We start from the raw sequence: 23086 nt of genomic DNA on the forward strand, positions 1-23086 counted from the left end.
GTGTCTCGTGGCCATACTGAGACTGAAGTCTTCTGCGAATTTCAGATGACTTTACGCCTTCATTCATGAGAAACTTCATGACAATTCGCTGTTCGAACACCTCGTTGTCGGCCATCTTGTCCAGCACGTGTCCTCTGTTTGGCACAAACTTTGGACTATCCCCAACACCACCGAATATCCTCTGGATGTACGAATAATGTCCTAACGGATGCGTACGTCCGATGGATATCACTCGGATATCAATTGGACGTGCGAATCCGTTGGGACGTTATTCGTACATCCAGAGGATATCCGGTGTTGTAGGGGCCACGAGGTGAACGCGGAGGCCTGTCGCGTGTGAAAATGACGAAAAAGAAGTAGCGCGAGCTATTTGTACACTAAGGAGACAGAAAGTCCCGGTTTGACTTGTACACCCCTCGTATAATTGAATTTCGCAGCGAAGTGGTCTGTTACAGCCACTGTCAGCAACTTCGGTGTTTGCTCCGCGAAACATCCAAGCCACCGGATCGAGCGAAAATGTAAATCACGTAAATACGTAAGCTCGTAAATCTCTAAACAATAACATATATCGCGGTCGCACACACCTATGACGTCAGCGAATGTACTGCTTGCGACAAACTTATTTATTTATTTATTGTGGTGCTCCAAGGGCCTTGCTGCATTACATGGGGAAAGCATAACTGCAATGAAAATAATAACAGAACAGTAAAAAAAGGAACAGAAAACGGATTAACACAGCATTGCATAACTGCGTTGACATTAACTGACTAACATGACTGACACATAATTGACTAACATTAACATTGCATAACTGCAACGAAAATGGTAACACAACAGTAACTAAAAAAAACACGAAGTGGATTAACACAGGAAAAAGTAATACGATGTCACAAACAAGTAGTTGCATAACATGGATTGGTAACACTACAAAGGAAAGAAAGAGCGGAGAGCTGTTTTAAGTGATGTAGACGTATGATTTACAACTGAGGTGATGGATGAGGGTAAACAATTTCATAGCCTAATGGCACGTGGAAAGAAGGAGAAGAAAAAAAGAGTTACTATGGGAGAAGAACAGTTCGCATTTCTGAGGGTTATCCAAGCGTTGGCTAATGTAACGCGCTGGACGGATGTTAGGAAGAGTGAGGGGCGACGAGTGAAAATGAAAATGTTTAAGAAACAGATGTAGTGTTTGGAGATTATGGCGGTGATCTAATGCCTCAAGGTATACAAATACAGCTTTAAAATTCCAACTTGGGCCGAATGAAAGTGAGGTATGCCAGTCATTTAACTTCAGCGAGGGCAAGACGGAGGTTGCTTCGGAAATAACCCAGGCAGCGGTTGAGTCACTGATGATGTGGTTGATATGAGTGTGTCATTCAAGAGTGGACGTGATATGAAGACCAAGGTGCTTGTAGGAGAGTGTGTGACTAACTAAGGTGTTACAGAGTTTGCAAGGGTACAAAGATTGGTGTCTGCCGACGTGGACGTAGGAATATTTGGATGTGTTTAGTGACATCAACCATTTAGAGCACAATGAGTCGATAAGACTAAGAGCAGGTTGGAGGGGTACTTGGTCTTCGGGAGATGCGATATGTTTATAAACGACACAGTCATCGGCGAATAGCCGGACTGCAGATGAGAGATTAGTTGGGAGGTCATTAATGGAGATCAGGAATAGTAGGGGACCTAATACAGAGCCTTCTGGGACACCTGACGTAACGTGAGAAAGAGAGGAACAGTTATCTTTTACAAATGTATATTGCTCGCGAGAAGACAGGTAGTAATCCATAAGAGAAGGGTGTCCGGAATCTTTAGACGAGATAATTTAGCGATTACCGTTTGTGTAGAACTTTATCAAAGGACTTTTTGAAATCTAAGAATACTATTATGTCGATATGGATACCTTTATCGAGGTGATAGGATAAGTCGTGAATAAATGATGCTAATTGGGTAGTACAGGAGAGTACACTTGTATGAAATCTTAATCCAAAAGGTGCAGCGGCTCGTGTTGGCTTGGTCGCCCGTGAAGGAGCTGTACCATTATTGTGTTTGAGGGGTGGGCAGTATATGCCGTACGGGTCTATTTGTCGAAAGGAACAATATTGCAACATCTGGAGATTTCAGACAGGACAAACCGCGACCTGTCGATTTCAGACAAGTATGTCGCCATCAGTACGCCTGTTCATGCTTACGTCGCCGTAATATTGATGCGCGTGTGTCCTTATTTTTTTTCTCTCTTCGTTTATTTAAAAAAAACATACTGGATTGTGTTGAATGAAATTGCGAGTACGGCATCTACACATAACCGACCATGGAACACGGCCCTTAGTTGTCAGTTGCTTGTCAGTGAACTGTCCCTTTAAGGTGAAGAGAGAGATTTGAAGGAAACTGATATCTCCATAAGCGTCATCCACGTCAAAAAGGGGACAAACCGGTCCGAAAGCAAAAACGAAAGGAAAACAGAGCCACTAGTCGAGCCAATACTGGTTTCTTTCCACCTTTCTTTTTTGATCCAGGGACAGGCGCGCGTGGCGCGGGTGTCGTTGCTATGGCAACCATTTGCATCCAAACAAAGGGAGAGCCATGAGGCTGAAGACGTATTTGCACTCGGAGCCTAAGCATATCCTTTTTATGTTTTCGTTTTTTCACCCGTAAGAATGTGTTCCGTATTTCGAACGAGTTCTCTGACTTTCATATGTTTGTTAACTACCAAGGATACTGTCGCGTCAAGCCACGTGGGGCCCCCTAGAGCGAGTCTGCGGAGTTTGCGTACAGTCAGTGGCTTTGTCTGTTTACATGTACATGATGTGACACTGTACATCTGGTGATGTTGCGCTTGCAGAATGTTCCGCGACCGAGAAATGTGGCATGCGCAGTTTTTGTGCCAATCGTGCACGCGGTATCGTGGCACGAAACCGAGAGTAATATAATATGTAGGGTTTGACAAGTTCGGAGCGAAATCTGGAGTTATACGAGTAGGGTACTTGTGCGTTCGGGTGTTATTGGGTTAAAATAGTACGAAGCTTTTGACCGGCAGTGCTCGATACAACACCTACAATACACGGCAAAATACTTCGCGTGCAGATTCAGTTCCGCAACTTCTGCTGTTTTTCTTTCTTTTTCTTTTTTTTTTTGCGATTCTAGGATGTGGTGTGCATTCTGTTGGCTGCGCAGTGTTTTGTGTTTGTTGTTTAACCCGATGGATAGCAAAATCGGTTCAGAAACTAAATACTGGGTGGCATTTAGCGTGTGACACTAAATAATTTTCTCTGAAAGCCTATCGTCCCGTGAGGCTGTCGTCGGCTGCTTCCGATTTCTGCCCCGTCACGAGGTTGATGCGATAAAGAAAAAAAAATGGGGATGTGAGCCGCGACAAAGTTTACCCCACGACAAAGGACTTTCCCAGGTGAATACAAAACCCGTCCCGTTTCGAAGTATTCCATACAAAACATTCTGTTCTGACGTATATTTGCTTCCTCCGAACCCAACACATCCTCGCGATGATTGTTGTCCTTAACGTGGGGCACATGCTGACATGACGACAGGAGTTACATGGCTGACGGGAGAGGAGGTGCTCTCCTGTAGCGACGACCACAGCATCCATTCGTGGAATGTTCTCAGCAAAGAGCATGCCAGAGTCACGCTACTTCCCGACACCCTGTTCCCGACGGGCATGCGGTCCTTGCCACGCATTGCGGGATCTGCGAGGAAAGGAAGCGACATTATCCTCGTCACCGCCAGTGATGGTCAGTTGACCTCCTTTGAGGAAGAAAAAAAAAAGGGTCTTTGATCAGAGAGGAAGTCGTACACGTATTAGCATGGAAGTTTCGGAACCCCCGAGTCTCCTTTGAAGAGACAAAAGGAACAAAGAGGAACTGTTAGGTTTGCACGCGTTGACCACGGGTGAACGTGTTCCTGCATGTACGGTATCCTTTCTCAGCAGTGCACTCTTAAAAGAGAACTTGACCGTATGAAACGCTCCTAGGAATCCCGAATGACATCGTTCACTCTCATGATTTTGTAGGGTTCTTTCTCTGCAATGCACCGGTGTATCGCAGGCAATCCCAACGTCACTACGCGCTTTTGTAGGGTTCTTTCTCTGCAATGCACCGGTGTATCGCAGGCAATCCCAACGTCACTACGCGCTTTTGTAGGGTTCTTTCTCTGCAATGCACCGGTGTATCGCAGGCAATCCCAACGTCACTACGCGCTTTTGTAGGGTTCTTTCTCTGCAATGCACCGGTGTATCGCAGGCAATCCCAACGTCACTACGCGCTTTTGTAGGGTTCTTTCTCTGCAATGCACCGGTGTATCGCAGGCAATCCCAACGTCACTACGCGCTTTTGTAGGGTTCTTTCTCTGCAATGCACCGGTGTATCGCAGGCAATCCCAACGTCACTACGCGCTTTTGTAGGGTTCTTTCTCTGCAATGCACCGGTGTATCGCAGGCAATCCCAACGTCACTACACGCTTTTGTAGGGTTCTTTCTCTGCAATGCACCGGTGTATCGCAGGCAATCCCAACGTCACTACGCGCTTTTGTAGGGTTCTTTCTCTGCAATGCACCGGTGTATCGCAGGCAATCCCAACGTCACTACGCGCTTTTGTAGGGTTCTTTCTCTGCAATGCACCGGTGTATCGCAGGCAATCCCAACGTCACTACGCGCTTTTGTAGGGTTCTTTCTCTGCAATGCACCGGTGTATCGCAGGCAATCCCAACGTCACTACACGCTTTTGTAGGGTTCTTTCTCTGCAATGCACCGGTGTATCGCAGGCAATCCCAACGTCACTACGCGCTTTTGTAGGGTTCTTTCTCTGCAATGCACCGGTGTATCGCAGGCAATCCCAACGTCACTACGCGCTTTTGTAGGGTTCTTTCTCTGCAATGCACCGGTGTATCGCAGGCAATCCCAACGTCACTACGCGCTTTTGTAGGGTTCTTTCTCTGCAATGCACCGGTGTATCGCAGGCAATCCCCACGTCACTACGCGCTTTTGTAGGGTTCTTTCTCTGCAATGCACCGGTGTATCGCAGGCAATCCCAACGTCACTACGGGCTTTTGTAGGGTTCTTTCTCTGCAATGCACCGGTGTATCGCAGGCAATTCCAACGTCACTACGCGCTTTTGTAGGGTTCTTTCTCTGCAATGCACCGGTGTATCGCAGGCAATCCCAACGTCACTACGCGCTTTTGTAGGGTTCTTTCTCTGCAATGCACCGGTGTATCGCAGGCAATCCCAACGTCACTACGCGCTTTTGTAGGGTTCTTTCTCTGCAATGCACCGGTGTATCGCAGGCAATCCCAACGTCACTACACGCTTTTGTAGGGTATGCTCTCTCTGCAATACGCCGGTGTGTCGCAGGCAATCCCAACGTCACTACGCGCTTTTGTGGGGTATGCTCTCTCTGCAATACGCCGGTGTGTCGCAGGCAATCCCAACGTCACTACGCGCTTTTGTGGGGTATGCTCTCTCTGCAATACGCCGGTGTGTCGCAGGCAATCCCAACGTCACTACACGCTTTTGTAGGGTATGCTCTCTCTGCAATACGCCGGTGTGTCGCAGGCAATCCCAACGTCACTACGCGCTTTTGTGGGGTATGCTCTCTCTGCAATACGCCGGTGTGTCGCAGGCAATCCCAACGTCACTACGCGCTTTTGTGGGGTATGCTCTCTCTGCAATACGCCGGTGTGTCGCAGGCAATCCCAACGTCACTACGCGCTTTTGTGGGGTATGCTCTCTCTGCAATGCACCGGTGTATCGCAGGCAATCCCAACGTCACTACGCGCTTTTGTGGGGTATGCTCTCTCTGCAATGCACCGGTGTGTCGCAGGCGATGTCAACATCAGTAGTGTATTTGTATTGTTGTCAGGTAAGTTCCACCTGGTGTCCCGGACTGGACGCGTGGAAAAAAGCGTGGAAGCCCATCGCGGTGCTGTCCTCTCCGGAGAGTGGAGTCCAGACGCTACAGCCCTGCTTACAGGTAATCAATACATTTGACGGATTTGGTAAGAGGTCGTCGAGCAGTAGCATATGGGGCTGCAGGGCAAATACCGTAGGAATATGTATCAGGAATATATAGTAGTTTTCCATATTTCGTATTATGAACGAACACATAATACGCATCAAACAGCTGTGTTATGTGCAATACTTGGATTCTAAAGTGTTATAGCACATAATATACTTGGTAATACGAGTACATAGCTACTCTATGCTACTCTGATACTCAACGTTAAGACGCGGAAATCAGTTACCGCTTGGATCGTAACGTAAATTGCTGGGCAGGAAACGTTATGATCATAGCAGGCGATAAAACATTTAAGACTCACCAACGCCCAAGCAATGATCTCAAGGACGGCATTTGATGGCAAGTCAGCGAGTGCCGGTGGTGGGAATCGCTTACATCATCGCATCGTTGTCGCTATAAGTGGTATCGTTATATCAATCATCAGATGGCTATCACTATAAATCGTATCGCTATATGTATCACCGCTTGCCTTCGCTATAAGCGGTATCGTTATATCTATTATCGCATGACTATCCCTATAAATTGTATCGCCGTATGTATCACGCTTACATGATCGTATTGCATCGCTATAAGCAGTACCAAGGCCATAATAGTCGCTGTGATCCTTTCAGCCGGCGAAGATGGACATATCAAAATATGGTCTCGGAACGGAATGCTGCGCTCAACTCTAGCGACAAATTGTGAGTCGCACAATCTATTTTTACTTTTATTGGCGACTTTTATTATTACATTTTATGTTTCGAATGACATTAGCCTGTATTTGGCATTCCTCGTCTTACGGTATCCTATAGAGGTGGTATCGAAACACAGACGTTGCTGTCCACAGACCTGCAGGGCCTCTTTCCTTTTTCTTTTTTTTACTCCGTGTTAGCGCCGCGAAGCAACTGTGGCTATGAGTAGCGTACAGACGGGAACCGATGGAGCGAGGACAGCAGAAAGGTGTGGTATAGACAGGGGTGTTAGTGTGCATCCTGGGCCGACTTCAGGTGGAATTGTGCCGACATTCGTCCGGGAAATCTGCCCTAAGCACGACCTTGGAGCGATCACCAACCAGCGGATGCTTTTATCCACTCCACCATGCCGCTGGTACTACGGAGCTCAAAGGGGAAAGGGAAAAGTTACGACGGTCAGCTGTAATTACAAGATAGCTCTGCACTCTGGAGCAAAGTAGTACAAAAACCTTCTGTGGCACATCCCAGGACGATGACGTGACAGTGGTGCACATTCAACTAACTATCGCCTACGCAGTTTCCGCGTGCATGCCTTATCTAATTTATCTTTTATTGTCACGTTTTTCTCGGTTTTAGTGTGTGTGTTGACCATGTAGCTCAGCCTGTCTACTGCGCCGTCTGGGGTCCCAACTCGAAGGAGGTCCTGTACGCGCTGGGCCACCACTTAGTGACCAAACCTCTGCAGCCCAACTCGAAACCCGTTCAGTGGAAAGCTCACGAGGCCCTCGTTCTTTGCATTGCGTGGAATATCAATAGTAACCTAATTCTTTCGGGTGCTGAAGACTGCAAGTACAAGGTGAGGACGTGGTAGATAGACGTGCTTCTCCGTAACTCATTTTTGTGTTTCGGTTGCTCCCGCACTGTAGATAACAATTTTTACTATCAGACCGAAATTACCTTGTATAATCAGTGTTATACACTTGCATAGCCTATTCTCAAAAGTAAAATATTTGGTAGAAAATTTTTTCATCTTTTGCCAGCTGTGGGACACCTTTGGTCACGCGTTGTACTCGAGTTCTCCTAACGACTACCCGGTCACCTCAGTGGCCTGGACACCCGACGGAGATCTCTTCGCTGTGGGTTCCTACAACTCCCTTCGCTTGTGCGACAAGACGGGCGTACGTTATTTATTCATACTTCATCCTGCTCGCATACGGAGTTCTCGGGCAGGGGGATATATTTAATGATTGAAAAAAAAAAGAGGTATTCTTAGCCATACTATTCCCAAAAAGAAAAAGAGGAGAAAAAAAAACAGAAACGCACCGTTTCCAATGCATTAGGTACGAGTGTAGACTTGTGCGCGGACGGTAGTGTGGCCGGCGCCATAGTGGATTTCCTACCAGCGGCGGGAGAAGAAAAAAGTCAACGACAGTGCACGAGCACTGTCGAAACACATCGTGATAAGCAAATCTGCAAAACAGCTGCCACCGCCAGCGGCAATACCAGCATGACGACGACGCCGGCCACACTGCCATTGGCGCACAGGCCTATAGCACGGGCACGGCCAGGGAATGCTAGACGTTGCTGACACTTTACCCAAGTCCGCTAACTTTAGCGTCGAAGATCTAACGTTGAAGCAATGATGGTCGCATATATCATTGCGGCTTCCAATCTATGATGGCAGAATAGGGAACCGCCGACACGAGACCCTAACGCATACGTTACCCGAACCGACAACGTACGCGCTAAAAAAAATGCGTTTTTCATTTTTTTTTCTTTCCTAGTGGTCGTACTCGCTGGATAAGCCCGATACGCAAAGCATCTACTCCCTTGAATGGTCCAGTGACGGAACTCAAGTGGTGGGAGCATGCGGAAATGGACACGTCATTTTCGCTCACATCGTTGACAGGTGGAGTAACTCCACCGAGGTGGCCGCAGAGATATCTGAGACATATTTTCTTACTAGAAAGCTCGAATGGAAGCACTTCGAAGTGTCCACGGAGGGACGCAAGACGATGTCCGTCAAAAATGTCCTCACTGACGTAGTGGAGCGCCTGGACTTCCCGGAGAGCATCATCAAGATGTCTTTCATGTTCAACCATCTCGTTGTGGTGACCTCGTGTAAATGTTACTGCTACAGGTAAGTTCCAGGCAGGGCCAGCTCCACAGGGGCCAGACAACAATATTCTCCTGTTCTATGGTTGTTGTCGAAGTGGTAGATGGAATATGCGAACACTTTTGGCACTGCAGTCGCGTCGCTGTGACGTCACGGATAATCGGTGCTGTCACTGCTATGCGCGGCGCCTGCATAGCCTTTTGAGAATGGTGGTGTATTGCTCCGTTCCGCCATATGAAACATAGGCTGGGGGGAAAAGACGTGAGTTTTCACAACTTTATTCTGTGTGTTTTTTCAAAGTACGAATAACTGGAATACGCCTCAAGTGTTCGAGTTGAAAGAGGGTAGCATTGGTCTCGTCGTACAAGCGGAAAAGTAAGGATCCTGTCTTTGAGCAATCCCTCGAGATGTCTCGGGGATTATGTTCAACGAGGATGCGGTCTGTGCAGGTACTTTGTGTTGGTTGAAAAGTGCGGAGCTTACCTGTACACCTACGACGGGAAGCTGGTGTTTAGTCCCAAATGGGCCGCCATGAGACCCGATATGCTTAACAGGTTTACCGTCGCTCTCAGCAACTACCTGCTCGCCATTCGAGACAAGGCTGACGAGAAAGGTATTTCCTCCACACATCCGCAGCCGTCCTTTGAGCGTCCATTTAACTTTTCAGCTATTCACGTGTTCGACATCCAGACGGGAAAACCGGCCGGAGACGGAAAACCCTTCGTGCACAAAGTACTTGGAAATACATCATCACTGACGGCAACATCCAGAGAGTGCTGTGTGCAAAATGGTTTTCTTTTTCAGTTGGAAGTGACAGAAATCAATTTAGACCAGTGTGCTCCCTCAGCGGTACGCAAATTAGCCCTAATCGACAAGAACAAGGATCTGTACCTAGTCAATCTCTGCGACAACAAAGGAACCAGGGCAGTTAAACTAGGTAATGTTATATATACGTGCTTTTTTTTAACGTACCTTGAAATCTTGACACACGGCCGGTGTCCGTATTTAGCGTACCTCGTGGCAAGACAAGAAGGTTTTGGGGAGACAAGGGGTTGGTATAACTCCCGGACCGACCTGATAAGGACAGTTGTTGACATGTGTCTGAAAAGTGTGCCGGAAAACCTGAACAACAACAACAATAGATGATGACGATGAGATGGGGTGTTTCACCGCGGTGGTGCGGTACCCTCCCCCGTTGCACGTGGAACATTATATATGAAGATAAAGACGGAATGGTGAAAATACGAGAAAGAATTAGAGCGTCTGTGGCAATCCAGTGGACGACAGGAAGCCCATGAACAGGTGAAGATCCCCACGATGGAGCACCTGTAAGCTGGAAAACCAGAACCAGTACAGCCGGTGGTGGGACTTGGGCCCCCTATCACGAACGTTGAGGGAGTTCCTCGGTGGTGTCCTCAGTAGCTTCGGTAGTGCTATATTCTGTCTTCAGCGTTGCTCCTCTGTAGCAGCACACTGGCAAAGTTACTGAGGCCAGAATTTTCTCAACGTTCGTGCAACCGAGCACACGCTCTATCCACTGGGCCCCGCCGCGGTTGATAAACCACTGAAAGAAAGTTGCGATAATTGTCGCACGAGTAGCTTAAATATCGCTAAAGACGGGATACGCGTGAAAGTTCTTTGTTAAATTCAGGTACAATGGTGAGCTCGTGTTTCTGGAACGACACGACTAGTATTCTGGCTGCACTACAAGATGGAAAAGTGACGGTGTGGAACCATCCTGCAGTTGCTTGGATAGATCGACAGATGTTACAGCAAACTACCACGGAAAAGGAGATGAGGCAAGGAGACGTCGCTTATGGCCATAGTTGTCTCACGACGAAAAAGACAAAAAGCCAGACCGTAGTTCCAGTACGTACCATATACGTGAGATGTACTTTTTGTTGACGCAGTGACCTGGGTTACAGTAACCCTCACATCCAGAGCTTCGTGGGCACCAATATCCTGATCCGTCGCACTGACGGTTCTCTGGTGACTGTTACCATTCCTCCGTACGCCTCTATTTTGCATGGCTACGTCAATGCTCGCAGATGGGACGATGCTCTACGTCTGTGTACATTTGTCAAGGTACGCCTTTTCCTAAGGTACACTAACTTCCAAGTAGTTGGTTCTTTGCATCGAGGTACATTTCAGGTTTTACATCAAAGGGTAATAGGTACTGAGGCGCATCCAGCTCTGACATCAGGCCTCTCCTCAGAAATAGACATCTACCCGAGAAACGTCATCATGACGTTGGTAGACCGACTGAAGCCGAAACAAATCGGAAGGGGAGGGCTGGGTTCCACGAATCGCTGCCTCCTATTGAAAGAAAAGTTGGACCGAAGGTCGCGTCCCTTTCAGGGACCATCGTATAACATAGTTGAACAAACTGTTTCCTCTGTTAAAAATTTCAACAACTTTCGCCATTTTCATTCGTTCGAGTAGGAAACGTGCCTGATGCCGTAGTAAGATTGTATATATAAGTCCTAATTTAGCGTCTACAGATTCCTGCAGGAATATTTGTCCATAGGTGTCGTCTTTGTGGGGTTGCCTGGCTGCTATGGCCCTGAGCGCTCGAGAGCTGGACACGGCGGAAGCTGCTTATTCAGCCTTAGACGAAGCTGACAAGGTGTTCTACATCCAACACATAAAGTCCCTATCTTCGGTGAAAGAAGTGCAACTCGCTCATATGGCCCTCATCGCTGGTAACCAGAAGGACGCAGAAAACATCCTCATTCAATCCAAGCTCTGGTTCCGAGCTATCATGCTCAATATCCAGTTGCACAACTGGGAAAGGTGATGCTCCGTTGTGCCCTGCGCATAATAGGTTACACGTAGTTTAGTGCTTCAGTCGTGCACGAGGATTTTGATGATATTCTGGGGCGATGTGTTGTCTTCATTTTCCCGTGTTTACATTTCTCTGCAGGGCCCTGAGCCTAGCCATAAAGCAGAACACGCACATAGACACGGTCATAGCGCATCGTAACAAATACTTGGAGAGACTCGGGAAGCAAGAAAAGAATCCTCTCTTTGAGAAATACGCTAAGAAGGTAGGAAGCTTCCACGGTGCAGCCTCCACGTATACAATATCTGTCGCTCTTCCTCTACAGGTGGAAATTGACTGGGAAAAAATCAACGCGTCCATAGCAGACGAGTACGAAACGGAAAAGGCGAGGTAGTCACCGACCAAATCATAACCGGTTGCGTCCCAAAGTGTCTCTCTCCATATTTTCTTCAATAAACGCACGGATTCCTTACAAGATGTCGGGGAATCTTCACTAGATGACCTTCAGAAGATCCCGAAGAGCAATAGCGGCCCCTTGAATTGCAATTCCCACGTGGGAATACTGGGAATAGTTCCCACGTGGGAACTATTTTATCACTCGGGAATGATGAGAGGGTCTCCAAATTCTTTCGATTTCTCCTCTCTCCATAATCCACGAGGTGTCGAGGTCGGCGGAAATTAAAGGAGCTCTGGCACTTGTGAAATATAATGGGATATATGAAAAAAAAAAACAGTTTGATTTTAGTGTAGTATGTCGAAGTCTTGAGAACGCCGGTTGAGAGCCTTGTGGTGGTTGACGTTGGCTTGTTTTGTCTCGCGTCAGAAGTAGTTCGTAGAAGATCCACCAGGTTGTGACAAGAGTAGAGTAGTACAGTTGTAGACACAGAGGCACTGCTATATGTTGGTCTATGTGTTGGGTGTACCAGACGAGCAAATGCATGCTGAGAAGATCCACGTCACACGTCATCGCACTTGAAGGGACGGTCGCATCCGTTCCAGTTCATTTCGAAACTATGGCGCCACATTATTCCTCCTTGACCACTGACCACGGTACCGAAAATCCCACGTGAAATACTGGCTTAGTTTTATTGTTATTCTATGAAACACATGACAAGAGCAGACGCCGGATGTTGAGAGTAGGCCGGAATCCCCTCTCGGAACGAAGACGAAAACGTCATTCCCTACACCACCAATCAGAGCACGGCCTTGAGAAAAGGGGCGATGCCTGCGTGTGGCAACACCACCTAGAAAGAGACACCCTGCTTTCTCGTCCACGTGACGTAAAAACTAAGAGTCAGCCAACCAGGATCGTGTTTTCAACGGCGGTAGCCAATCACGAACGTGCTTTCAGCGGTCGTAGCCATGGAGACGGATCATCGTCATCTGCGAGTAGTGATAGAACGTCACCACGTACTAGGTGGGAAATCTTTAAAATAAAGCGCAAAACGCTCCCATATCTTGCTCGAGACTGATTTTCTGGAAAGCGTATTGCGCTTTTCGTACTTTACAGATTCATATCCACAGGTTCCTAGTTAGCTGCAATTATTTGCGAGTTCTTGAATTTGCAGAACGGCGAGTCGCAGTAGCAGACGAATTCTGACTTTTTATGTCGACGTAGCGAAGGAGGGAGAGGAGGAAAGAAGCAGGCCTTCTGTATCTAGGTGGCATTGCGTGTGGACGGCGCCTTTCTCCTCAGAGCGATGCCCTCTCACTCCTCCTCTCAAGGAGTGACGTCAGGCTGATCTCGTTGTCCCCGGAGCCTCCGCAGCTGCTGAAGCAGGCGCTAATCTTTAAAATGAGTTTATTTAAGAACAATCACTTTTCTGAGGGAAAAATTAGCCAAGTAGATCGTCGGCCGATACCGAACATAGTGATATCTGTTTCATAGTTGGGGTTTCTGGATGCAACCGTCCCTTTAACGTTGAAAACGGCGGTACACATGATTGGCAGCTAAACCGTTCATAAACGGCGTTTCGTAACGTCTTTAGGCCTCAGTTATTCGCACCATCCAATATCTTCGCAGCAGAACAACTAAGTTTGCAACATGACATATGCCCTCGCGACAACGATACTGGTGCTCAGACTGACTCGGTCGATGCGATGCTCCCAGCTGCAAGGGCGGATCTAGAGGGGAGGGGGGGGGACGTCCTGACCCCCTCCTCAATTTCCGTCTTTACATAGCGTTTAATTGATTGACCGTGTATCTACCATGCTGGCCAAGACTGGCCCCCCTTCAGAAAAAAACAACTTAGATCCGCCCCTGCCCAGCTGGTACTAGGGTATTAGGATTCGTAGCTAAATTTAGAAAACACATTCCACCGTGGTAATGATTGAATGAAAGAAGAAGAAGGAGAGGCTCTGCGCGCTCCAGCGATTGGATTGGGGAGAAAAAGAAGAAGATTGGAACTGTGCGGCGTCCGTCGGGGCATCAGGGCTATGGCGATCTTGCCTTACTAAAAAAGCCCTTATGAACTTGGACGACAGGGACAGGCTGACAGAATTTAGCCGAAACTTCAGTGAAACGTCTATGTACGCTTCCTATGTCACTGCTTGGAACAAAGTGGTAAGTGCTCCTTTGCTCTGCGGTGCTTTTGCGGGTTCAGTGCACAAAGCCGCTGGGTAAAACATTGGCTGGTCTTTTTATAATTTACAGCACACGCTCAAAAACTCAGATCGAGTGGCGGATCGCGTTGACTTTAGGCTACGTCACGGAGGGTTGAAGAAAAAAAAATGGAAACGTTATAATCGTAAAATACGCCAATGACTAGCAACTGGAGCGGTGTTGGTATCGTAGAGCCGGACGGCACATTTACAATGATGCATAATTTTAACGTGTCCCCTTGATATGCTCAGAGAAATAAGTAGGTTGCCTCCCTAAATTAGGTGTCCTTCCAAACGATACTGTCCGTGCTGTGGTGCAGTGGTCGTCTCTTATTTAAAGCTCTGCATTTTTTGCCATTATTACGGATCTAGCTCGTGACAGGAGATACAGGGAGCAGAGAGAGAAGTAAGCAGACTGTAGACTGGTTTTATTGACACTGAATAGCCTACGGCTTACTTCACTAATATGATACCTATAAAATACAGTGCCTCTCGTGCATATGTGTTCACATGTTGAGGTGCTCTCCATAACGGCAAATCACCACCAGCTTGCCTGTGTCTACGCAATTTTAACCATAAAAACGATGCACGAAATTGTACTTTCATTTCCAACTGTTCAGGACTTTTTTATTTTTTATTTTGTGAGGGCAGTTTTGTTCTGTTCAGTTGTCAAAGGCACTCGGGCCTTATGTTCGAGACCCCTGATCGTAAAGGGGATTCGAGGAAACGAGGTTTTTTTTTGTCCCTCCAAACGGAAACATCCTTTGTTGAAGAGAAACCTGTCTTACAGATCTTGTGCTACGACGGAGCATCGACTTCGCAGCAAGGGACTACTTGGAGCATGGAGAAGTTACTGGCCATACGAAACTTCTTTCGACGCTGGTTTTCCCGTCAAAAAGATTCCACCCGGTGCCAGCAACCCACTTCCACTGCAGATCAGGTATGCCCTTTTCCTTTCTTTCTTTTTTTCGTACTATATACCTACATCGATGAATGGTAAGGTATTGCTGGAAATTCGCAAGCTTCCGTTTCGCGAAGATCGCCATTGGTTCTAACTTCTCCGTTCCTCTGTCTCAGGTAGTAAAGCACGAGGAGGTGGGTGACCACAACGAAGCGGACGAGCTCTCTCAGCGACCTTCTGTCGGACCGGCACAGCTCAAAAGTCCCTTTACACACAGCCTCAAGGCTTGGCAGCTTGGATAGCATGTCCATTGCACGACCAGCAGATCAACCGAGAAGCAGTTTCGAAAAGGCCCGCGCTCAAACAACACGTTATATCGAAATTCCGTAGATGGCGCTAGTTTCCAAGGGAGTACGCGGTTTACTTCTGCTCGAAAATGTTTGGGACACTGGGATATAAAGAAGGGTAAATAAATTGTTTTACGTCAGTTTAGTGTGTTCTGAAGAAATGCAGTATCAGCATCGTATAGTTGCTAATATGTTTTGCTAATATATTTCAAGCATTTCAAGAAGCGTCTTTCCTCCACAGAGGACGCTACGCTCGCTCAGCCCACGTGACTATTGTTGATGATGATGATCCTGTTCCTGTTATCAGTTTACACGCGATAGTTGTGGCGCGAACTTTTCTATTTCGCGAAGTGTTTTTCTCTGACGTTTGGCACCTCATTTTGGTATCACGGTACTTTATGTTCTACTTTCCGTGTGCTTCGTGTGGGGACATTGAGCGCGGTTGAAAGAAGAACTGTTGCCTGTTTTCTGCTACTATGAGCCTGGTTAGATTGCTCGAACAGCACCTGCTCCGTCAACACATCAAGGTACGCGTAGAGTGGTTGGAGGCATGCGTGGCGTTCCTGCGCAACGAAAACCCGGGTCGTAGTATAAGGAACGAAGAAATCCATGGCCTCGTCTTCGAGCAACTTCTTCACACAGACATCAACGGGGTCGCCGTGGCGTCATTTCCCTCCCTAACTGAGTCTAAAATGACGCTGCAGGATTACTACTTCGTTCAAATGGAAGAGGTAAGAGACATCAGTCAACCGGCTTACAGTCAGTTAAAGAAATTAACGGGCACGGAGAACGTGAACTGCACAGTGCAGGCCGAACCTCAGGAAACTCCCATGCACTGGGAAACTAAACTGACCCGAATGCTTAAGATGGTCCTCTCCGACGGCGTCAACAAAGTGAATGCATTCGAGTACGAAGTTATCCCAGCTTTGAATCTCAGCTTACCTCCAGGAACAAAATTAATCATATCTGGCCCGCTGGAATGTCGAAAGAAGGTTCTGTTCCTGACGTCGAGGAACGTCCGGGTGCTCGGCGGTTGCGTCGAGTCATTGGCATCGAATAATACTCAACAATCCATTCTAGGTTCCGTGCTTCAAAGTCAAAGCGTTCAGGGTGATGCCTTGCAAGAGATGCAGACTGCGAATACCACCTCTTTCACGGGGACTAGGACAATTAATCCCAGGATGGCTTCTAACAGTGTGTCACCACAGGGAACAGGAAATAGGACACCAACTCCCAGGACATCCTCACACACTAACAACGTATCACCAAAGAGGAAAGTTTCTACCCTGGCGCCATCCGAGGCTATCCTGATAGAAGACTCCCTCGACAGAATGGATGAGGATGATGCACTCCTGGGACAGCTCGACCTCGACGACTATGTCTTTCCGGAGGAAGATGATATTGACGAAGACATGCTCCGAGAACAGCTGGAATTCCAGGCCAATGCCGAACCCATGCAAGCCGACAGTCCGGAGCAATCACCCAGTCCTCCCAGCCCTTACGTCACACTGAAGACCGTCGTGGAGAAAAATATGAAAAGCACGCCGCAAACAGTCTTGGTCAAGGGGTGCTATATCAGTGGTGTTACCAGCAAGGTGAAGCTGAACCTAGACCTGACCTGGAAGCTCTCGTTAAAGCTGAGCGACGACACCGACTGTTTGGAGGTGGACATGGAAAGTGACCTGATCGTATCTCTCATGGGAGTCTCGGGCGGTGACTATCGGAGACTGACAAAGGAATGTCGCGATGAAAAGTTGAAGGAGTTTAAAGAGAAACTCCGCGACATGGAAGGTGTGATGCACATCAGGTTCTCCGAAGATGGAGACCAACTGCCGAAACTTGTATTGTACGAGGAAGAGACGAAGACGTAGATATTTCGCTAGTTTTGGCTGTAGCTACCTAATTTATTACCACTTGACAGGCTTCGCTGAAGCGGCCTTTGTTTTATGCCGAGATATAATGACTGACTCGGTGAATTTGAAATATATGCATTTATATATATTATTATTATATTCTACGTGCATTTGTTAGTTTATCCTAGTTTATCAGGAGAGCTGATGTGGAAGGCAATTCAAAGGGGGAATATATCCTTCTATAATCTAATTTAAGTCATAATTACAAAGAAAAGTGGAAGGAAGAGAAAAGTAGATTTGTCCAGAAACTCCATTACAAGCACTTCAACATGGAGGCTACATGCAAAAACTAGTCACAAAACTTTTGAGGGTCCTCACTTGCAACTTTAGCTTGACTAGTGGCGAGAGTTACTTCGTAGAATTCTACAAACACCCCTTAAAGATGCAGTGTTTTTCCCCGCTGCAGCCAACAGTGCCTTCTGCAATAAATCTTGGAATCCAATCCTGCAACATAGGAGGGACACAGATCCTATTACCACTATACAACAGTACGAGTTACAGAACTAGAACCATGCAAAATAGTGAGTTACAGTTGCTTTTTTAATGTGACCAGTTACAGTCACATCATTAAAAACACTTACTTAACGTGGAGAGGTGGACTAGTTGGTAAGACGACATGGCACGAACGGCACAGAACGACTTAGTTACTTTACAGCTTGCCTTTTAGGAAACAAAATATAGGTAAATGCAACACTCAAAAACTTCATTCTAGTGGACTGATTGCAGGTGTTGTCCCAAGCAGTGTTGACCAGAGGGCTTCATTTCTTTTTACTTTAACCCGTAATGACAAAGTGCAAGTACCCGAGCATTCAATTTCACCAGAATTTTAGATGCAAAAATAGGCACTACATTTTTGCTCAAAATTTGCGCTAGTCCTCTAACAGGTACAGCCTTCCAGACGGATACCGATGCAATTGCTCCTGAAGTCGGCCCAGGGCATGTACCAATAACCCTTTACGTCTGTACACTGCGCATGGCCCCAGTTGTGGTGACGCAGAATTTAAAACAAAATAAAATTAGGACACATTTCGGCAAAATCGCGACGAAAATCTATCCTCAACCTACGCGACGAAAAAATAAAATAAAGCAAGCTGTCGTTTCCGAAGGCCGCCTATGAGTCAACAGATAGGAAGCAAAGTCACGAACTTGAGGACGCGCAATCGTTGAAGAGAGACTACGTGGTCAACACGCAATCGGAAGGTGATTGCGCAGCTGATACATCACTCAAGCGATAACATGACACACATGCGTTGTATTCGAGTTTATTGCCGCATCTGTTGTTACGAAGGTTTCGTTATGCAGTTCTGTACCATACAACGACTGACACTCATTTGCTCTATATTCGATTAAAATCCTTTCGAAAGGGATTATGCATATGCTTTTCTAAAGCACTCTGCGTTATGCATAGAAATCCAGCGAACTGGTAGAGATGTAGGAAGGGGGTTGCCTCAGGACAGAAGCCGCCGATATTTCGGACAGAGACTGTTCTTGTTCTGGGAACAGAAGAAGAACAGTCTCTGTTCGAAATATCGGCGGCTTCTGTCCTGAAGCAACTCCCTTCCTGCGTTATGCATGGCATCACATGTGTCCAGTGATTCCCCCAGAAATTCATCGCTGGGGGGGGGGGGGGGGTGCCGAGCTTTCAGGGGGGGGGGGGGGTATGCTTGGTGAAGGTTCCACTTGCGGAATTTTTCTTAGACACGGCAAGAATCGTGGCACAATGGTGACATATCTGCACAGCTTTCCCGTTTTATTTGTACATGTTATTACGTTAGAACACAGTACATTAGAATACAGATTCATTATGAACGCGGCATTTCAACATTAAGATGCATAATCACACGAGTGACAACAAAAAAGAGTAGAACCTTGCCTCACGAAGCTCAATGAATACCTAGCAACCAACGGTGAAAACCTTAGACAAAAAAAAAAACAGAATACTCGCTTGATTGAGTTGGGCGCAAATGGTTCTTGATGATCCACATTGAGTTTGCGTGCCTGCACGCATTTTTGCTCGTATATGTGCGCAATATATGCATTGAACAGTCACTTTCAAATGATTTTGTACAGATGCATGGTACGATCATCTGCATGACTGTGATCCTACAGCCCAAGTTTGACAGTACAGGATGTAATTCGCTGCGCCGGACTCACTACCAGAACATGTTGGTGGCCGAGCTGGTGGTTGGGTCACCTCAGGGTGGTGTTGCAAAAATGCAGGGAGGGTGTACACCCCCCCCCCCCCCCTGGGGTGGTGTAGGGAAATCCTTGCATGCGTCTGTAGGCGCATCTCATGTCGTTGAAGAAGACACGGAGCTGCACAATTAGAAGATTAAACTTGCCCAGACTCTTCACGCAAGAAGACACATATGACGCACTTATCGTGGAGAATTAATAAGTAAAGCGATGCCACTTTTACCCCTCCCCGCGCTCAAGTTTTGCATTCGGCATTCAACCCGGAAATGTCGGATCCGGAATATATAGGGCGAGCTGATCTACATAATACCGCGCGTCATCGAGTCCTACGTAGAACCGCACTGCGTACGATGTTCCTCCTAAAGTAAATTTCCGTCTAGACGTCTCCGCGTGCCCGAGAATATACTACCATCAGCTACACGTGTCTTGTCTTGCGCAATGTGCGGCTGCTTCGCGAATGCGATGCGGACGGGTACTCCAGGAAGCCACGTGGAATGTCATTATTTTCCCTGACGGAGATACAGTAAGGAACGCGGAAGATGGCGTGAAAATTGAAACTTTAAGAACATGAAAAAAAAAAAAAGGAGTTCTCATTCGTTTCTGTCATTTCCCTGGGCGTTTCGACAAACTTCCAAGAGGGATATCGGCACAGTTTCCTCTGAAGTTTGCCCAGGACGCACACTAGCCATTCCTTTCTGTTGCCCACCGTCTCTGTACACTACATGGTACACTAGTGGACATAAAAGAACTGATGTTCTGAAGGTCGAACAACATAGAAAGGACAAGTACATACAAAGCCTTATTTTGCTCAATTGGTAGAGCCCTGGACCGGCCAGGAGATATGTGGGTTCGAATTACAGCTGCCTAACCTTTTCAGTGACTTCCATCTTTCATCGTACACTAGTGGTCGCGTGGCCTTGTCACCTGGCAACAACGTGTGGCTGTAGTTGGCTGTAGCCATTAGCCAATGTCCAGATGCATTGCATTCACCACCCGGCGTAATGGCTGCGCTTTTGAATGTTTGAATGTGACCGGGAAATATGTGACTCCTACATTCATATCTTCTACTTCTGGTAAGTTACTTTGCACTATCCCTTGGGTTTTGTTATACGAACAACATGCTTCTTGCTGTTTCGTTTTATCTAGCTATCACTCTGAGGGTCATGAGCGTCGTTTTCACGAAACGCTCAATCCGGTTAATCTGTCCGAAATTAAGCGGTTCTTCTTCGTTTCTTTGGTATGTCCTACTTTTTCAAGCGGTAAATTAGATATCAGGCGTCATTTTGGTAGCACGCGTTCCGTAGAAATATGGCTGTCGTCGAAACATCCCGACAGTGTGTGGGAATGCGGTCTCCGGTAGTGCGCGTTTCAACGTAACCAGCGTATCCCACTTTGATTGGGAAACTCGTACTTTGCGGACACTCGGTTTTTGGTGCGAAGAAACATGGAAAACTTAAATTAACGAAACCTTACTCTCTAGTGTGTCTAGCGGTATTTCCGGCAGGTTCTGGTTACAGTTGACACTGTTTAGCACGGACTCTGGACATAGTACTTTGCCAGGTTTTCTTACGGTACATTAGTGTCTTCCAGGGGAGATGCTGTATTTTTGTTCTTTTTTTTTTTTTCACTGTCCAAAGCAGGGCACAAGTTGTGCAATGGGCAAGACATTGCAGCCTTGAGTACCTGCCACTGTGGGCAGTCTCCAAAGCTTGCACCTGTACTTGTGTGATGTATGTTGTTCTGAAAGCAATGCCTGTTCGTCACTTTCTCAGAAACTGCACCCTGAAATGTGGTTGTTCTTACAATTCCAGATAGAGCAACTCTTTCTGAGTAACTGACATCGCCGCTGTCATTCTACAAAAGAAGGGTGTACCGCTGCCGACATCAACCGAAGACTCAGAAATGTGTATGGCACTGAGACATTTGATGTGAGCAGTGCGGACGTGTGAAAAAGTTAAAGTGAAACAAGCATTGGAGACAAACCACATGGTGGGAGGGCATTGACAGCAGCCACCTCCGCAAATCAGATTAGGGTGGACGAAATGATTCGTAAAGACCATCAAATCAGCATCCGAGAAATCGCTGAAGAACTTGATTGTGGTCACAGTGCTGTCGACACCATAATCTAGATCCTGGGATACCGGAAAGTTTGTGCCAAGTGGGTTCCTCAGCTGGTATGAAAGTGAAGAGACTGGAGGTGTCTTTGGACCTCCTGGAAGCACTTGAAGCCCACAAGAACACCTTTTTAAGAATGTCTGAACTGGTGATGAGATTTGGGCATACTTTTATGATGCTGAGATGAAGAATCAGTCAACGGAATGGTGACATCCCACTTCACCTAGATCAAAAGATTCAAAAGCCAATGTTCCGTACACAAGCTTATGCTGAATGCCTACTGGGATGACAAAGGTGTGATTTTGCTCAATTTCCTCGACCGTGGGACAACAATGAACAGCGACTGCTACATCAAATCCCTCAAGAGACTCCGTACAGGCATCTGTAAAAAAAGAACCCCGGAAACATCTGAATGGAACCCAGTTGCACCACAATAATGCACACCCACACACTTCTTTTGCAACCTCGCAGGCTCTTGCACAAATGGGATGGTCAGTGGTGCCACAACCTCCATACGGTCCTGATCTGGTGCCTTCGAACTTCCACCTATTCACGATGAAGGATGATCTACGAGGACAATCGTTCTCGGATACAGAGGTGGTGAAAGCGGCAATCCGAACCTGGGTGAAGGAGTTTCCAACACAGCCTCGAGCAGAAGGTTGAGAAGTGGCACAAATGCATTGCTGCTAATGGAGTCTTTATTGAGCAAGAGTAGATTGTAGAGCAAGAGTTACTTTATAAAATGAATGATGTTCCACATGTGTCGTGTTTTTAATACAGGATTTCTGACCCAACAGGCATCACTTTCAGAACAACCCTCGTATGAGATGTATGTATGAGACACCACAGCCCTTTACCGTCCCAAATTTAATAAGACCTGTGAAGCACTAGGGAAGCCATTTCTACGGGTATTGCGTTCCGTTGCTCCAGGGCCTCGCTAGGCAGCAACACTTATTAATTGGCACAGCGTTTGGCAACGCCTTGTACCAGGCGCAACACACCATGGTCACTCTCAGTTATTTCGTCATGACGATCCTCCTCGAGCATCCACCAGCGGTACTTTCCCAAGTCTCGCACTCCAGTACCGGTCGCAGTACACGCTGTTGACTGCGCGTCACCATCTGGATCTCCTAGCCAATGGTTGAATAACACAGCCAGCCCTACTTCCCCACCTGACCTTTCTCATTCGTCTGGAGCTTGAGCAGTCTTGCAGCCGACAACCCACTAGCGTACGGGGGGAACTGGGGCCACTGTTCCATCGGGAACTCGCGGGAAGACCTCAGCGACCACCGTTCCTGGCCTTCACCTGCTTTGCAATTATCCTCCCTGGCACCTTAGGGCAATTAACACTCTGTGCTTAATGCTCAAGGAATGGTTGTGCAACTGTCGCCCACTTGCTCTGGGGCCCACAATCCTTCAG

The 23086-nt window shown here is 47.1% G+C and overlaps 2 protein-coding genes and 1 long non-coding RNA gene across 8 annotated transcripts in view; all 3 read left to right on the forward strand.

Moving 5' to 3' along the window:
• Positions 1 to 12070, forward strand: part of LOC135367354 (intraflagellar transport protein 80 homolog) — a 119760-nt gene extending 107690 nt beyond the window's left edge. For 3 of the 6 annotated variants that reach the window (XM_064600570.1, XM_064600569.1, XM_064600573.1), the window contains 15 exons: positions 5869 to 5979; positions 6636 to 6704; positions 7352 to 7551; positions 7736 to 7873; positions 8480 to 8604; positions 8662 to 8835; positions 9112 to 9186; positions 9261 to 9424; positions 9479 to 9543; positions 9616 to 9748; positions 10463 to 10610; positions 10722 to 10896; positions 11339 to 11604; positions 11735 to 11858; positions 11919 to 12070. In XM_064600570.1, the coding sequence (XP_064456640.1) occupies positions 5869 to 5979; positions 6636 to 6704; positions 7352 to 7551; positions 7736 to 7873; positions 8480 to 8604; positions 8662 to 8835; positions 9112 to 9186; positions 9261 to 9424; positions 9479 to 9543; positions 9616 to 9748; positions 10463 to 10610; positions 10722 to 10896; positions 11339 to 11604; positions 11735 to 11858; positions 11919 to 11987 (2036 nt within the window). In that variant the 3' untranslated portion in view covers positions 11988 to 12070. Of the gene's footprint in view, positions 1 to 3356; positions 3747 to 5868; positions 5980 to 6635; positions 6705 to 7351; positions 7552 to 7735; positions 7874 to 8479; positions 8605 to 8661; positions 8836 to 9111; positions 9187 to 9260; positions 9425 to 9478; positions 9544 to 9615; positions 9749 to 10462; positions 10611 to 10721; positions 10897 to 11338; positions 11605 to 11734; positions 11859 to 11918 lie in introns of those variants that run through there. The other 3 variants (XM_064600574.1, XM_064600571.1, XM_064600572.1) reach the window with 3 other exon arrangements.
• Positions 12071 to 13930: 1860 nt separating this feature from the next.
• On the forward strand, positions 13931 to 17446 carry LOC135367356 (recQ-mediated genome instability protein 1-like). The gene is made up of 3 exons (XM_064600576.1): positions 13931 to 14156; positions 14985 to 15134; positions 15272 to 17446. Exon 3 carries the CDS (start codon positions 15919 to 15921, stop codon positions 17311 to 17313), a length of 1395 nt encoding a protein of 464 aa, XP_064456646.1. The 5' UTR covers positions 13931 to 14156; positions 14985 to 15134; positions 15272 to 15918; the 3' UTR covers positions 17314 to 17446.
• Positions 17447 to 20804: 3358 nt separating this feature from the next.
• On the forward strand, positions 20805 to 22423 carry LOC135367359 (uncharacterized). Its single transcript, XR_010414441.1, has 2 exons — positions 20805 to 21281; positions 21363 to 22423. It is a non-coding gene; the product is annotated as an uncharacterized LOC135367359 (long non-coding RNA).
• The last annotated feature ends 663 nt before the right edge of the window (positions 22424 to 23086 follow it).

Source organism: Ornithodoros turicata, chromosome 8 (genome assembly GCF_037126465.1).
Source record: "Ornithodoros turicata isolate Travis chromosome 8, ASM3712646v1, whole genome shotgun sequence".
NCBI classification, from domain to species: Eukaryota; Metazoa; Arthropoda; class Arachnida; order Ixodida; family Argasidae; genus Ornithodoros; species Ornithodoros turicata.